At 33.7% G+C, this 12888-nt stretch overlaps 1 protein-coding gene across 1 annotated transcript in view; it reads right to left on the bottom strand.

Annotated features, from left to right (window-relative positions):
- Positions 1-12888, bottom strand: part of NEK1 (NIMA related kinase 1) — a 143336-nt gene that overhangs the window by 14470 nt on the left and 115978 nt on the right. Inside the window, exons 27-30 of the mRNA XM_019665497.1 lie at positions 10323-10499; positions 6742-6862; positions 3891-3982; positions 2818-3065 (exon numbers count right to left, since the gene is read on the bottom strand). Coding sequence (XP_019521042.1) covers positions 2818-3065; positions 3891-3982; positions 6742-6862; positions 10323-10499 — 638 coding nt within the window. The remainder of the gene's footprint in view (positions 1-2817; positions 3066-3890; positions 3983-6741; positions 6863-10322; positions 10500-12888) is intronic.

The raw sequence follows: 12888 nt of genomic DNA, 5'->3' as shown, positions 1-12888 counted from the left end.
TGTATCACTTTATCCCTAGGAGTTGCTGACTACCCAAACACTGGTTAAATCAGTGGCCTCAAATTAGTGCAAAACAAACTAACAAACAAAAGACCCAACAACAACAACAGCCTAACATTGCTCACCTGGGTAATAAACTATGAGTGGAGCCTTTCCCACTATGGGAGGCTAAAAAGACAGGCAACTTGATGTTCACACTGAGAATCACCTGTAGCAACCAGGCGAGAAGGAACTCAGCAAACTGAGCTGAGAAAACACAATGTACACTTGAGGTGTTTAAAACTTGAATTTGTGTTAGATAAGACCAGAAATAATAGGAATAGCTTCTGTCACATTCAACAATTAGAATGTGATGGATACACAGGGCTATGAAACCAATATCTACTACAGAAGTCTGGAGGTCGCGTTAACCCTGAAGTAATCTGTGAGATTTGAAACATGACTCCTACAGCCCTGATGAGAACCCTACACCAGATGGGAGACTGTGAAGGAAACACAATGTTTAGCATAGTAATGAACATTTATATATTTGGCCAATTTTATTGGTACAACTTGTTTTTGAGAATAAAAAAAGATAGATTTCCATTATTTGAACATAATTTACATATTATAGCACTCAAGAGGACAAAAATGGTAATGAACTACAAGATGGTGAAGATACACTGGTTGTTAAAGCACTTAATAATGGTACTGAAAGTTATTTCTTTTGCTAAATCTCCCACTGTCAGCAGAATTTATGCTTGACTTATGTATTATTTTAGTGGCTTGAATCATGTGTATCATAAATCAGCAGTATGCAAAATGTGTACCCAGCAAGTTTCTCCAGACATACACTAATCAATAAAAATAAATAGTACAGATGCATTACATACTCTAAATACAAGGGGACTATACAAAAGGATGCAATAGTTTTTAGGCTGAGATCAATTTCCTGGAAAAAATCATCTCATTTCTAATTTATTCCTTTCACTAATAAAAATTACTTTTATAATGCAACATAAAATAACACAGAAAGAAATTTCAAGTGGTATGTAAGTCGACAACATTCCTCTCAGAATGGGTTTATAACACCTAGCAATCCAACAGCTATTTGTTCTATATTAAAAACTCTTTATGTTCAGTCTTCTTTGATAAGCTGACAGCTTAAGATATCCATCTTCAGTCAGAAAAATTTTATATAACACTTTCAGTTCTATAATTCTATTTCTAATTTTTTCATATTGTTTAAATAATAGTCTATAGTTTTAATATTCATAGAAATAAATCTTCCTGAAAATAGCTGTTCATCCATAACATGTTGCTTCAAATTTTAAATTCATTTATAGTCAGACTGATTTTTTTTCCTAGATTCTGTATAGTATGATTTTACACAGTTGGCATTTGATGCAATTATAAATCAAACAGGAGAGCAATGTTTAGGAAACTTTAAAACATTTAAAATATATATATTCTTCCTTTAGGTTATTTTTTGTTGGTTAAGTTCTATTTTTTATTTTTTTTCAAAAATTAAGAAAGCCATGTAAGATAGTAAATGAATTAATTTCTAGTTGCAGTAACAGAACTTCACATGAAATTCTACTTGAAAAAATTGCCAACTCACTTTTTCATCTGTAGTATTTTTCATATAATACTATGAATTGGTAATAATCTTGTTCTATTACAAAATAGTTTATGATGAGCACATTTGTTTAGACTCTGTTTACTTCAATTAAATGATAACACTGTGCCTCAAAATAGCCTGTACAAATATTTGCTAACTTCAACCCATAAACCGGGTTAAAAATAATGAATTTAAAACGCTAATTAAAAAATTATGATCACTCACCAAAGGCAAAAATTAGGAACATTATCCAAGAATTGATATTTTAGCAAATCAAAAGAAGACAGTTTAGGCACATGGGCTATTTAAACTGTATATTAATATTTTCCCTCCACCTTGCATTTGCTATAACAAGAAAAGAAATTCTCAAGTTTTCATAGAGGTCAGTTTCCATTCCACTACTCAGATGAGAAAAGCATCACTGGAACACCTGTGGTCTCTGCACCCGGTATTCATTACCCTAAAGTGAGGAGGGTCCAAAGGGAAGGACGAGCAGTTTCACTTGGCAACCTACATGCTGCTCGTACATTAGCCAGATCATAGAGATCACATCTGTAGATTATTTTATTTTGAACTATTACGAATTTACATTCAGTGATCTTTGTTGTATTCTCAATGTTATCAAGTAACTCTATTGCAAATATATAGCTTGTGAAAGCTCTACTGTATTTACAGTGTTTCTTGTTAGAAACAACGCAAATGAGAAGACAATATAATTCTAAATCTAATGGAAATATCCCTTCAAAATGAAAATGAAATGAAAATATTTTTAAATAAACAAAAGCTGAAAAAAAATTATTATCAACAGGGCTAATAAAAGTGATAAAAGTGATAAAGGAAGTTCTTAAAGTGAAAGAAAAATAATATCAGATAGAAACTTGAAATTTACACAAAGGAATGAAGAAATCAGAAATGGTAAATATGTAAATATAAAAGCCTTTCTCAATTTTTGTTTTCTGTAAAAGATAATTGAATGTTTAAGGCAAAAACAATAAAAATGTTTTGTGGAGTTAATAACATGAGAAGTAAAGTATGTGAAACAATATCACGAAGGATAGGCAAGAGAGTAGAAATCAAAGTATGCTGTTGTAAGGTTCTTATATGTGAATTAGTATATTTGAAGAGAGACTGTGATAAGCTAAAGATGTATCTTACAAACTGAGAATGATACTAAATATTTTTTTAAGTGACATTTTCCATGTAAGGAGCATACTTGCCTTTGGGTTGTTTGCATCAAATAGACCAGTTGAAAGTCCAATCAGCAAGGAATTTTTGCTTTTATTTCTTGGTGGTGAATCAGAGCGAGATCGAAGTGGAACGGATTCTTCTGGTGAACCCGGAATTGATTGAATTTGGGAGAGTACATTCAAGTGCTCGGAATGAATCACTTTATGGAAAAACGGTTCTGGATGCATAGATTTATCTACACCACATTTAGAGCGCTGAGAACCATCTATTCCAGGTTCTGTGGTATAAAGCAAAGATTATGTAGTAAGTCTATATAGCACTTAAAGAAAGTTTTAAGTTATATTGAAAAAGCACAGTATTTAACATGAATGCTAGCAAAAACTTCATGTTTCTCAGAAAACCAAAATCAAAATTTATACAGTAAGTTGTCAATAGATTCTGTGACTTTAAGCATAATGACATATAACAAAACCAATTTTACCACAGGCTAGTTGATATAAACAAGAGTTAAGTCGATGTTTCATCAATGTTATAATGAAACAACATTGAATGAAGTGATGTTATTAGAGGACCTGTTGTGTGTAATTATATTACCTTATAAATAATCTTTAACAGGATATACTGTTTTATTTTCAGAAAGATTTAATTTGTTACATACTTCCATGACACTGGTAGTTCTAAAATGTACACACACATACAAGGAATTGTGAAAAAATACTCTTTAGATATTTGTATTTAGTTTCAGTTTATCTTGGTTCCTATAGGTTAGATAGAAAAAAGTATACTTTTTATATTCTAATTAACACTATTAAAAACAAGAGGACAACTTATTTAATGTCCTTACTATATTGGCTTAGTTTTGGCAAGCAATTCTTTTCATTTTGAACATTCAACAAAATAAGTGACCTGAAAGTTTCATTGCTCATGTTGTCAAATGATCAAAAGGTAATAAAAGCAGAGTCCAGTGCTTTATGCCTATTACATTTTTTAAATGATTGAGGAGACTGACAAGGGATGCTCTCTATTAATATACTGTCCAAATAAAACAGGTTAGTGTTAACAACCTTCCAGAAAGTAATTAGACCAATATAATGATGCTTACCTATATGAACTTCACTAAGTTGACCCACATTGCTCGGGATTCCATCTTCAGAAACTTCATTCTGCTGAATGGTGGTGATCCTATCTTCCATCCTGCCACAGATAGATACACCAGTAAAAAAAAAAAAAAAAAAAAAAAACCCCAAAAAACATAGTTTACTGGAAATAAAAGCACTTTCAAATACAAAAATGGAACACAAGTTCAATAGCATCCTGTGATCCTTCTTTCCAAATATTTTTCACACACATATATATATATATATATGCTTTCTCTCATAAGCACAATATATTTTTTACCCTATCAAACCTTCACCAATCTCATAATTCACAACAACCAGCCCCACCATTTCTTATAACAGTAGTTCCCAAAATGTGGCCCCTAGACATCAGCAACACAACTTGTGAGAAATGCAAATTCTCAGGCCCCACCCTAGAGCATTAATCAGAAACTTTGGGGGACAAGTCCAATCAATTTATTTTAATAAATCCCAAAGCAGTTGTACTGCTTGCTAATGTTTGAGAACCACTAGTTTAAGCAATCATAATGCCCCTTAACAGCAGAGATGATAAAGCATTTCTGATATATTAATACTATGAAATATCATAAAGCTGTTAAAAATGAAGCAGAAATCTATATGAATTGATATGGAATGATAGTTAAAATATATTAAGAAAGAAAAGTAATTTGCAGGTCAATTTGTATTAAATGGTGTTATGTTTTGGGAAAACAGTGTGTAGTAAAGTAAAAGGAATAGAATGATATATGCCCAAGAATGTTTTAACCCTCAAAGGCAGTGAATTAATTGAGGGCAAAAGGTAAAGAAGAAGTGGCAATTTTTATCTCAATTAAATTCATGTGCTATATATTTTAACAAAAATTTAAATACTGGAAGAATATAATTCTTCCATTGAAAAGAATATAAAGGTACCAGTAATGTAGCTCTGGGGGTTTGGTTTATAGGCAGTTTTTGTTTTTTTAATATTTTTAATCCACCTCGAATTTAAGCAGCTTTTTACTTTTTCAGTTTTAAATTTTGAACCATTTTCCATTTTTATTTTTAAAAGTTTTTATTTATTTTTAATCATACAAGTAATACAATTCTTCATTCAAAATGGTTCCTTGGTTCCACAAAAAAGTTAAACATAGAATTACCATATGCCTCTGCAATTCCACTCCTAGGTATACACCCAAAGGAAATGAATGCAACTGTTATGAAAACTTGTACATAAATGTTCACAGAAGTACTATTCACAATGGCCAAAAGGTATAAGCAACCCTGGAAATGACATACATCATCTGCTGAATGTACATTAACTGCTGAATGGATAAAAATGTATCGTATAATTCACATAATGGGGTATTACTCAGATATAAAAAGGAATGAAGAGTGGATACATCCAACAACATAGATGTACGTACTTTGAAAACAGTATGCTAACTGAAAGAAGCCAGATACCAAAAGTCACACGCTATATGATTCGATATGAAACATCCACAATATGCAAATCCAGAGACAGAAAGCAAATTAGTGGTTGCCAGGCATTGGAGGGGATGAAAAAATGGGGAGTGGCTGCTTACCAGGTACAGGGATACATCCTGGGGTGATGAAAATGTTCTGTAATCACACAGTGATAATGGCTGGACAACACTGTGAATGTACTAAATACTACTGAAGTACATTTTAAAGTGGTTAAAATGATAAATTTTGTGTTACATAAATTTTACCTCAATTAAAAAAAAAATAATGTTTGTTTTAGGACTCCCCTAATTACTTAATCGCAGTTGCCTTTGCTGTTATCAGTTTGGTGTACATCTGACCATACTTTTCCTTCAAATTTGCATACATATATATGTACCTGAGTGTGTATATATATATATATATATATATATATATATATATAATAATTTTTACATAGAATTATCATAGTGTTATTCTAACATAAGAAAACGTTTTTTTAATTCAATATAATGGTTTAATTAATCATTCAATATTTTGGACATCTTTATATATAAACAGAGAACTCACAGAAAAGGCAATAAAAATGAAAGTTAAACATTTGAAAAGATGTGCTCAACTGTTCCAAAAATAAGAGATAAACTAAGACTCTAAATAGAGATACTATTTTTTACCTATCAGATTGGCAGAAAACAAAAACTTTGATAATAAATGTTTAGCAAGGCTGTGGAGAAAATAGTTTTCATACATTCTTTCTGAGAACATAAATTAGTACAACTCCATGGGAAAACAATAACTGAATTACAATTGCAATTTATAAAAATGCAACTGACCCAGCAATTATACTTCAATGTATCTATCCTACAGACATACTTATATACATGAAAAATTGCCTTATTAAAAGGTTATTCACTGCAGCATCATTTGTAGTATCAATTAATATAGGAGACTTACGAAGTGAGTTGTTGTATATACATACAATGGAATACTAAGTAGCCATACAATTTTTAAAAAGAGGAAGTCCTCTATGTATTAATATAAAAGAACTCCAAGGTTACTAACAATAAAAAAGGTGAAAAACACTGTGTACATTATACTAACAATTGTATTTAAAAGGGAGGTGGACTGTATTTTTTTTTTTTTTCTTATATACATACATATTAAAAATATCCGGAAGGACGAAAGGGTGGGAGTTTGCTGGATGGGGACATTTTTACTGTATGTCTTTATATACTTGCTGATTTCTAAACCACATGAATGTACTTAAAATTTTAATTATTTTATAAGGTATTCTAATAGGATATAGTGCAATATTAAGTTATTACAGTATTTCTTAAAAATGTATTACAAAAAGGGACCCAGGTTTTGACATGTAAAGAAAAAGAGATGACATACTCAGTTTCTTTTGTTTCTTTTATCTCACTAACCCACACGTCCATAACAGTGCAAGGCAAGCTACCATCTTTGTTTGCTTCACTTGACTCTTGTAGAACTTCTGTTTCCAAGTCATCAGGTTCTGAAAAGCAAAAACATAAAAAACATGTCTCCAAGAACAATTCGTTTGGAGAAAATAGAATAAATTTTCTATAAATTACCATTATCTAGTTTCAGGTTAATATGCTAATTATAACAGAAAAAAGTTAAATGTTTTATCTATAGATTTTTCATCTTGTTATTGTGTTAACTCTCTACTTTAGTTGTTTCTGAAACAATAGACTTTTCCTTTCGCATTCTCACTGCAATAAAAATACCCAAAAGAAATTTTGTACACTCCGTATTTTTCATTAGTATATAAAATTTCCCTTAAAATTTCAGTAGGATGTAAACTGCTTTAAAGAAGGTATGAAAACTAGTTTTAAGAATAACAGTACCTGTGGTTAGAAATATGGAAGGGAATAGACTGTAATATCATCGATTAGTAACCTACAGGAAAGTTCAATCATCGAAATCTATCTTTCAACAATCAAAAAAGGAAAAAAGAATCCTATCACCTAAACTTTCATAATGATAATGAGAACATAATTAAAGTACACTAAATCTATTTTCGTAGAACCTCAAATAATTAATAACCAGAGTACCAACTCTATTTTCTGGCAGTGGCTCATTTTTTACCTGGTTGATATTTTCTGAATGTAAACAGTGATGAGAAGGGTTTTTCTTCATTTGTTAACTTCATTTTCCTCTGCAATTCAGGTATCAGTACTATCTTGTTTAAGCCACCATCTCCCCCTCTTTTTTTCCCTGAAATCTAGATAGCCTTTCCTTCTATATTTTTAAAGTTTCCAATTAGCTGCCCTATTTAGAAAGATAACTGAATTGTATCAATCCTTAATCTTTTTATCTTTTATTCATATGATTTTTTGGGTTACTCACACAAGCACTTGGGGATGGGGGTCCTTTTATCATTACTTTTTAATGGGTAATTGTTCTCTAGCACCTTAACCATATTAATACGATGCCTTCTACAAAACAGATTTGTGACTTTATTACCTGCAAAGTTTAAAATTTTTACGATGTGGCTCTTTGTAGAAAACGCTTGCTGGCTTTTGCACTGGACTATATGGCCTCTATATATGCCTAACAGGGTTTTGGGTTTTTTTTAAGATACCAACTAACTACAATTCTAACAAATAAGACTATGTAAGTTACTGTGGTGAATTAAAGACAGTCATACATATAGGAAGGACTCTGACATCTTTCTCATCCAGAGGGAGGCTATGTGTTCCTCCCCTTAAACATGGGCCAGCATTGTGATTGCCTTGACCAAGTGAGTACAGCTGAACTATTGCTATGGCAGTTCCAGGTCTAGCCTTTAAGAGAAGCGGCAGCGTCCACCTTGGAATCTGGAAGCCTAAGCCACCGTGAGAGAAGTTGAACTATCCTGGAAAGACCATGTGGCAAGGCCATGAGGCTAAAATGAAGTGAAGTACCCCAGATGACCAGGCCCAGCCGAGCCCTGCCAAGACACCATGCATGGGAGAGGCATCATCTTGCATGCTCCAGATAACCAGCTGACAGCTGAACACCACTGAGTGAGGCCAACTGATGCCACATAAAGGAGAAGAACCTTCCCAATTCCTAACCCACAAAAAGTGTGAGATAAAATACAAGTTATTTTAAGTCACTAAGTTATGGGAGTCATTTGTTTTGCATCAATAGGTAACTGAAATAGAATTTCCTATCTGAAAATTGGGTGCTGACCTAACAAAAGCCTAAAACATATGCATTGGTTTTGGGACTGGAAAGCAGGCAGAAGTTGAAAGGGCTTCAGGGAGACTGTTGGTGAGAGGCTGGCCAGTGGAAAAAAAGTTATTGGAGACTGGAGAAAAGGGATTCTTGTTATACAGTGGCAGGAAATTGGTACCTATGAAAACCAGGACTATAGAAAATGTACTTAATAGATCCAATGATCTAGCTAAGGAGCTATCTATGCATAACATCGAAAGCGCCAGCTAGCTCCTTCTAATAGCCTCTAATGAAGCACAAGGACAGAGAGAGCTTAATTGAAGAAAGAACTGTTTAGTTTGTAAGGAGAATATAGAAAAGAAAGTCCAAGATAATTCCTTCTAGGCACCAAAAGCTTCTAAAGGGAAGACAAGGCTTCAAGACAAACATGCAATTTAGGACAGTAAAATGTGGTCTCGGGAAAGATAAAGGCAAGGGTGTGGCCATAAAGCCATCTGTTTCAGCACAGAAAGATTTACAGGCATGTCTCGCAGACTGTCTCTGCTGGACAAAAGGATTTCTATGCATCTCCAAAGCACTGCCTCACAGCATCCTCAAAGACACCTCAGGGTAGAGAAGGGCCAGTCTCCCCCCCAAAAAATAAAACCAAGCAAACAAAGAGTGGTTTTGTCAAATGTAGTGAATGTCAATAACATTCATACAAAATCTACAAAATTATTAACAAAATCCTACTTGCAGAAGCACCACCAGGAAAAGATATAGTTCAGAAGAGAAGAACCCTTGAGGACAGCAACTTTTGGTATACAGGAAGCACGTTGACAATGCTAGTCTCAGCTGGACTTCAGAAGTTTTATGGACTAGTGATTGCTATGTACTTCCCATTTTCCTTGTTTTTGAAAAGGAGTCTCTATTCCTGTTTCACCATTATATTTCAGGTATATGAAAGGCAAGTAACTTTCTCTTTTACTTATACATCTTCAGGTTGAGAGTAACTGTATTCAAAAAACTGTACCGAAGGAAACTTATGTGTACACAGGCCTGACTTATAACAAAATCTTTAGACTTTGAGCCGATGTCATAATAAAATGAGGCTTTGAGAAGGAATGTATTTTGCATGTGAAGGGAACGTGAATAACTTTTTGTCCAACGGCAGACTGTGGCAGATTACAGATGGCTATACATTCTTTAGCACTAGTACCTTTGAAAGGTGGGGTCTGTTTTGCCTCCCTGTGAATCCAAGCTGGCATGTGACTGCTTTGACCAATGAAGTATGGCAGAAGTGATAGAGTACCAATTCTGAGGCTAGCTTTTAAGAATACAATCAGCCCTAACCTAGGTATGTATAAGCCCTGGACCACCATATAAGAAGTAGGACTACTTGCTGGAAAGAGGGCATAGAAAGGCCTAGAGACTATATGAAGAGGGAGAGTGGCCCAGCTTAGCCCGGTCTTCCAGGCTATCTTGGACCCATCAGAATAGCCTGGCTACCAGCTGAATCCCACCAAGCTATCCCAGAGACAAAAGCACATGGATCAAAAAAATATACATATTATCACATTAGCCAAGCCTTGACTCAATTCCAGACACACAAAACCGTTTTAACACTAAGTTTTGGGGTGATTTATTGTATTGCAATAAAAAAAGACTAGTTACTAAAAGTATAAAAATAGTGAACCTGATTTGAAATGAATCACCCAAACATACACACATATTTTGATGATTTGTTTATAAAGAAAAAATTAAAGTATTATTAAATTAAATATAGCTCATTTTTACCCACTAAAACATACCATCCATATTTCCTTCTGGTTTCAATGACATCTGTGGAGATGCCTCACTAAACTTTGGACTATTTCCATCAACAGAAGAATCAACAGTAGCTGATGGGTTCATTTCAAGTGAAATACATTTTACTTTTTCTTCTCCACTAATTAAGGGTTTGCAGTTCTCCCCTTCAGGAGAAATATCTGAAACAACAAAAATGAGAAATCATGTTACGTTTTCACAGTGACTTGAATTTTACCTGTAACAGCATTTAGAGCAAGAGCAAAGTACAGAAAGTGCACTTAAACAGGCAATTATTGGTTAAGCTCTGTTATATAGTAGAAACTAAGAAATGGTTGAGGTATATTTAACAAAATTTCATTTTAATTATACATAATGATTTCTAGGGTGATTAACATAGGGTTTACTTTTTTTTCCTTTTGGTGAAACAGATATATATGTGTCAGAATGGTATTTTTAAATTATTAACCATTTTTTTGTTTATTTCTGGTAATTGCTAGTTACTTCTAATTGCTCAGAAACTCTCCATACTTTAACTGATGCCAAGAAGAAAGGATTTATCTCAGAACAACTTACTGCCATTATCTACAAGACCCCCAGAGGTCACTCCCTTTCATTACTTGAAGATGTTACTTTTCAGCTCATTGTCACATCTTCCCAACACTAATACTGCCTTAACTAATTAGGTTGATTTCTATAGCTACACCAATAATCCTTCCAATATATGGACTTCCAGTTCCTCTCCAATGATCTTATATTCACCATACCTCAGTCACTCTAATGATCATAACTTAGAGACCTTGTCATTAATTACAGTTCCGAAATGTTCAATGTTAAATATTCCACCTTCTAATATTTAACATCGTATTTTTCCACCTATCTCCCTCTACTACCTCAACTCTAAAACATGTTACTCTGGCAGGATCTACAATACATTGATCTTACCATGTCTTCTCTCCCTATGATCCCCATTAAAATTCAACTAACTAAAGTCCATCATTATAATCATTCTTTTGCATACTTCCTCAACTCATCATACTCATGGAACAAAATCCCAACCCTGCATAAATTCAGTTTTCTGCATACTATGTCTGTATATACAAGGCTGAGTGACTGGAGAAAAACAGAGAACCTTGCTCATTGGTCTTGATTTCCATTCAAGTGGTCCTTTGTGTTGCCTGTGGTCATACTAAAACAGTGGATTAGTAGGAACTGCACCCAGTTCAGTTAATTTCCTTAGGAAAAAAAGTTGTGTATAGGTATTTGTTAGTTGTTTTATCTTACTTCTTCCTAGTCAACAGAGAACAAAACTATAGAGCTACGCATGTTTTGGAATATCGTCCCTTCACCAAGCCTAACAACAAATTGATTGTAGTAGAGGTCACATTCAGGCTTACTGTTATGCTATAAAAGTCGTGTCTACTGAAATCAGGTACAAGGACGCCAGACAGCATTATTACTATTAAAGATTGCTTTCCAGGGTCTAACAAATGCAGTAAGGAGAAGAAAAAATCTAAATAAATATAAGACAAAAAACTATTTGTTTTTACTGATGATATAACCTCAACATTTGGAAGATCTAAGATGTCAAGGAAAAAACTTAATAGATTTAATAAAATAATTCAGTAAGGAGTCTGGATATAAAATTTTACATAGATAGATAAAAAGAATAGCTTTATTTTAACTAGAAATAACAACTTAGAAAAGTAAATGTAGATAATATATCGCCCATTTTACAGATAAAATACACATTGTAGTAGAATGAATTTACCAAAAAAAGTTTAGAACTTAAATGAAGAAACAAAATGTTATGGACAAACACAAAAGATTGGCAAAAATAAAGGCATACTTAAATTCTTGAATGTAATAGCATAAAAATAATACTCCAAAACCAATATATAAATTAAAACAATTCTAATTATACCCCATTAGATAAGATGAACTTAAAATTTGTTTGAAATAATAATTATCTAAAAATAACCAGGAAAAATATTTTAGTATTCCAATTAGATTAATGATCTTATATATGTGTGTGTGCGTGTGGGAAAACTTTCCAAAAAGGAAATTCAGAAGACGTAAATAAAAAAACATATCAATATGAAAATTTTAAAAACGTTGCATTTCCAAAAATATCATAAAAATAAGTGAAATAATAGAGCATGGAAAAAACTATGACGACATGCTAAATAAAGGTTATCTATACTAGATTAAAAATTCACAAGATGGCCGGCCGAATGGCGCGATAGTTACGAACTGGCTTGGGACGCCAGAGGGCCCAGGTTCGGATCCCACATATGAGGGCCAGTGACACTGCCCTCTACAGCTAAGATGCTGAGCAACAGCTCAACCTGGAGCTGGCCTGCCCTGAGTCGCCAGCGACGGCGTAGGCTGCAGCCCCTGGGCCATGTGGCAGTGGGTAGCCAGCAGCCAGCGGGAGTGGCCAGCAGCCGCAGTGAGCGGCCGTCCAGAAGCTGGCGACCGACTGATCTGCCTTGCCCGGGCAGAGCGCAATGATGGTGCCAACTTGGGCCAGTGAAGCAACGTCCTCCACAACTAGACTGAAGAACAAAA

Source organism: Hipposideros armiger, unplaced genomic scaffold, assembly GCF_001890085.2.
Source record: "Hipposideros armiger isolate ML-2016 unplaced genomic scaffold, ASM189008v1 scaffold_444, whole genome shotgun sequence".
Taxonomy (NCBI): Eukaryota; Metazoa; Chordata; class Mammalia; order Chiroptera; family Hipposideridae; genus Hipposideros; species Hipposideros armiger.
This window is presented reverse-complemented; position numbering and strand designations above follow the sequence as displayed.